This window comes from Gavialis gangeticus, unplaced genomic scaffold, assembly GCF_001723915.1.
Source record: "Gavialis gangeticus isolate Ggan-Ray unplaced genomic scaffold, GavGan_comp1, whole genome shotgun sequence".
Lineage (NCBI taxonomy): Eukaryota > Metazoa > Chordata > Crocodylia > Gavialidae > Gavialis > Gavialis gangeticus.
Window position 1 is genome coordinate 21,162,308 of NW_017729032.1, and position 5,025 is coordinate 21,167,332.

At 48.2% G+C, this 5,025-nt stretch overlaps 1 protein-coding gene across 1 annotated transcript in view; it reads right to left on the minus strand.

The window, feature by feature from the left end:
• The window catches only part of MRE11 (MRE11 homolog, double strand break repair nuclease), a 40,538-nt gene that overhangs the window by 33,955 nt on the left and 1,558 nt on the right, over positions 1–5,025 (minus strand). Inside the window, exons 2-3 of the mRNA XM_019524678.1 lie at positions 4,860–4,992; positions 2,123–2,283 (exon numbers count right to left, since the gene is read on the minus strand). Coding sequence (XP_019380223.1) covers positions 2,123–2,283; positions 4,860–4,992 — 294 coding nt within the window. The remainder of the gene's footprint in view (positions 1–2,122; positions 2,284–4,859; positions 4,993–5,025) is intronic.

Sequence of the window (5,025 nt, forward strand, 5' to 3'; positions counted from 1 at the left end):
GGGTTCATGTGGGATTCTTGGGTGTGTGTTTGGGGGGTTTTGTGTGGGGGGAGGGGGACTGCTCAGGAGGGGTGGGTCCCCCTGTTCCAGCAGGGCACGCAGCCCGCCCCCCCACAAGGGCCCCATGCGCCATCAGGCCAGGCTGGGCCAGTTGCATGGAGATAGGACCTGGCACAGCCCAATGCATGGTCCCTGCATGCGATACCAGGACCCAGGGTGACAGCCTGAGTGGCCCAGTGCTTCCCAAAGTGCAGTAATTAGCACGCTTCAGCAGACTTGATTAATGCATCGAAACAGCCCTTTGGGCTCATGGATAGGTACCCAAAGGGCCTATAGAACAGGATTTGCAGAAGACATGATGGGCACTGTCTAACCTAACCAGTAGGAAATGCTGAGGAGAAAGGCAGGGCTCTGGAATTAGTCTAGACTGGAAAAAACACAATTATCTGATTTTCACTATGCATTATGCTTAAAAATTACAACCCCCCCCCCACACACACACATAATCATACTTTGTTCATGGTATAGATCATAAGATTATTTAAAGAAACTGAAGTTCTCAGAGAGAGAACTCAATCCTACAAGCTGCTCCACAAAAGTAAACCTCTGAGATGGCAGGAAGACCCAGAGATTTCAGTTTCAGTTGGTAGGGTTGGAAGGGACCTAAGCAGATCACCAAGTCCGACACCCTGCCATGGGCAGGAAAAAATGCTGGGGTCAAATGACCCCGGCTCAGTGATTATCTAGCCTCCTTTTGAAGCCCCACAGGGTAGCAGCAAGCACCACTTCCCTTGGAAATTGGTTCCAGATCCTAACCATCCTGACTGTGAAGTAGTACCTCCTGATGTCTAGCCTGAATCTACTCTCAGTCAACTTATAGCCATTATTCCTTGTTACTCCCAGTAGTGCTCGGGGGAGCAGGGACTCTCCCACTGCCTGCTGGTCCCCCTTGGCCAGTTTATAGATATAGCCACCAGATCCCCTCTCAGCCTTCTCTTGTGAAGGTTGAACAGGTTCAGGTCCCGAAGCCTCCCCTCGTAAGGCTTGCCTTGCTGCCCCCGATCATGAGAGCAGCCCTCCTCTGGACCCTCTTCATGTTGTCCACATCCCTCCTGAAGTGCGGCGCCCAGAACTGGACACAGTACTCCAACTGCAGCCTGACAAATGTTGCACAGAGAGGGAGGATCACCTCCTTGGACCTGCTCATGATGCATCTATGGATGCATGACAAAGTGCGGTTGGCCTTACTGACTGCGTCCTCACATTGGTGGCCCATGTTCATGTTGGAATAGATAATGACTCCAAGATCCTTTTCTGCCTCTGCACTGATGAGAAGGGAGTCCCCCAGCCTGTAGGTATGCTGCTGGTTCTTCCTCCCCAGGTGCAATACCTTGCACTTGTCAGCGTTGAAACCCATCCTGTTCTCATCCGCCAAACCCTGGAACCTGTCCAAATCTAGTTGCAGCCTGTCCCTCTCCTCTACCATGCCCAGTTCTCCCCACATCTTAGTGTCATCCGCAAATTTGAACAAGGTATTTTTCACACCCTCATCCAAGTCGCTGATGAAGATGTTGAACAGTGCGGGCCCAAGGACCGAGCCCTGGGGAACCACTGTCCACATCCCTCCAAGTCGAAAATGACCCATACACCACCACTCTCTGAGTGCAGCCCTCCAGCCAATTTGTGGCCCATCTGACTGTGTAGGCATCGACACCACAGTTGCCTAATTTTGCAAATGAGGATGGAGTGAGAGACAGTGTCGAAGGCCTTCCTAAAGTCCAGAAAGACTATGTCCACCGTGACACCTGTGTCCAAGGATTTTGTGACCTGGTTGTAAAAGGCCATCAGGTTGGTCTGACAGGACCTGCCTCTAACGAACCCATGTTGGTTGCCCCTCTCCCCTGCTCGTCCCTCGCACGTGTGCTCCTGGATAATTCTCTCAAAGAGCTTCCCCAGGACCAAGGTAAGACTAACAGGTCTATAGTTTCCTGGTTCCTCCTTCCTCCCTTTTTTGAAAATAGGAGAGTCCATCCACAAAGCAGCTTGTGGAATCAAAGCTCACAATAACAAATTAGTTAATTGAAAAAACAGTTATTTCAACATTTGTAGTAAATATACTTACTTGCTAAAACTAAAATTGACTGACTGGTCACTCACAATTTCGAACTGCACAGGACGATCTCCCATACAGTATTTTCTTAATATCTCAAAGGTAGTATGTAGCGTTTTTCTTGAGGGTTTGTTTTCATGAAAGAGATCCCCACCTAATAAAATAAAGTCCACCTGTACAAGTACCAAAATTTGGGTTATGTTCAAATGGTATTTTGTAAAATCTTAATACTAATACTTAATACTAATTCCCCAAGGTCTTGTAAAATTACTAGTTTTATGAAGAAGTGCATGCATGGAGTTTATCTGGGATTCTATATAAATGCCTTATGTATAAATTATAAAACCAGTAAGCCTCAAATGTCTATGCTTACACTTCGCAATTTAAAAATTATTCTCCATAACAATATAAAAGTTTTATTTAAGGGGAAAAATGAAAATTACAAAAGGGTACACCAGTTAAAACAAACTAATAAGATGCCAACTAGCTTTTACAAGAATAACACACTAAATTTTTAACTGAATTAAAGTATTTTACAAAGAAAAGTCCAGAATTTTTACTGTAGCTAAATCATAAACATTTAATTTGCACACATTTAATGAGGATGCCAAAGAATTTTGAGTTAGATAAACATTCATTCAACAAAACCATCTTTACCAGGATGACAAAGAATCCATCTAAATATTTGGGAAACAAGACCCCTAAAAATAGAGATAACATTTTCAAAAGTGCCTAAGGGTATGGACATATGAACAACTTACCATAAAGCAGTGGTTCTCAAACTTTTTTTGACTCAGCACATCCCTCCATAACTAGGGGTGCACCGATAAAAAAATTCTCTCAGCCAATACAGATAGCCAATCCGATAACTGATATTTAGTAATAATGCAAGGCATTTTAAACTACTAACACAAACCCTTTTTTGGGCATGTTTCAGCAGCCTCTTGTGTCACGTGTATCAGCGTCCTGGTGCTTAAAAATGGTGGCAGGGGTGCTTGAACTAAAGCTCGTTGAATGAGCTTTAGTTCAAGTACTGCCACCACCACTTTTAAGTGTGAGGGTGAGGATATGAGACACGCTGCGGCACTTTAATTGGAGCAGCTCTCCCAGTTGCTCTAATTAAAGTGCCGCTCCTCCCATCCCCGAAACACATGTAAAACTGCCAAGGGTCAACTGCTGAGGGGGGGAAGCTGTGAGCCTTCCTCGCTGCACACAGCTGGGTAGTATCTGGGCCAGGCTCTCCAGTCTCCTCCCTCTGCCCACGTCAGGGCCACGGGACTATTCCAGACCTGAAGAAACCGGGCCATTCCTCCCCCACAGTTGGGCGCCAGGTCCCGGGTGCTGGACTCCAGAAGGAAGGGCCTATTCCCCTCCTGGTGCTACTACTGCCAGGGGCAGAGCAAGCTGCCGTGCCCCATGGAGGAGGCTGAATGGACCCGGCCCCAGGAAGAGCAGGGCCTGGTAGGGCTGAGAGTAGGATGACACGCCTGCCTCTGCTCCCCACCTCCCCTCACCCTCCTGCCACAGCTGGAGCAAAGCCGAATGGGGTAAGGGTGGATGTGGGCCGTCTGCTGTGGGCTCAGGGCTCTCTGCCCTGCTGCTTTTGCCCCAGGAACCACGCACCGGCCACATCCCTTGCCTGCCTGGCAGCAGGAAGCACAATTCATTGCCCCTACTGCTGCCAAGTGGGCGAGGGGCACATAGCCAGTGCATGGCTCCCGAGGGAAAGGCAGCAGGGTGGAGAGCCCCAAGTCCACAGTGGGCAGCTGGTATCCACCCTGGGCATAAATATGAGTGGGCACATGCCCCCCACCATGCCTCCCCTAGGGAGGTACACACAGCAGTGGGGAACTGCCCCTTTTATGCCCTCCTAAACAAGCTGTCCATGGCTCCGTCCTATTCCCTGCCTTGGCCCTGGATCTCATGCACCGCCCTGGGTGGGCAGCATCCCCAGACCAGCCCCACTCACTCCTTCATTCTGGAGACCTCGATCTGCCCAACTACACCTTTCCGCCTCCGCAGACTTACCTGCACAGAGTTGCAGTCCACACTGTCCGGCTGTATTCCTGGCCACATGCACGTGTGCAGCCACACACATGCACATGGGCCCCCTGTGTCTCGCTCTCAGAGGCCCCAAGCAGGACCCTTTGCAGGCTAAAAGGCAAGGGGAAACCTGCTGTTTCCGGAGGAAACCCAGGCATCCGGGTGCCCCGGCCCTGCGGGGGAGACAGTTTCCGGCTTGACATAAGGAAAAATTTCTTTACTGTCTGAGCCCCCAAGGCCTGGAACAGACTCCCTCCAGAGTTCGTGCAAGCACCTACTCTGGACTCTTTTAAGAAAGATTTGGATGCCTATCTTGCTGGGATCCTTTGACACCACCTGACTTCCTGCTGGACATAAGGGGGCTGGACTCGATAATCTTCCAAGGTCCCTTCCAGCCCTAATGTCTATGAAACCTATGAAACATGGACAATTCCACACAGCAGCTGACAAGCAGTAACACCCAACAGCCTTTTATCCTCTAATAGGTTGCTCACAAGTCCATATCTTAAGCAACTGAGAAACCCGAGTTGTATTTTTAATGGCACTTAAAGTCAACGTAGCACTTAAATCCCATTTACTTCACCACTACAATGAACTCTAGCAACCTTCAGTTATGGTATAAGGAACACTTTGTAATATTTTCTGAAAAACATCCAAGGCCTAAATCTCAGTGCTTTATTTTTAACACGGCAATAAGACCACTTACTTCATTTTCTTGAGCATGTCTCAAAATTTCATCAAAAGTTACAAACGTATCATTTCCACGAACTGGATCCTTCTCCAGGTATCCAAGGTGAATGTCAGTAGCCACCAGGATTTTAAAAGTATTTTCATCATCCCTGAATGAAACAAAAAATCATTACAATTATTTT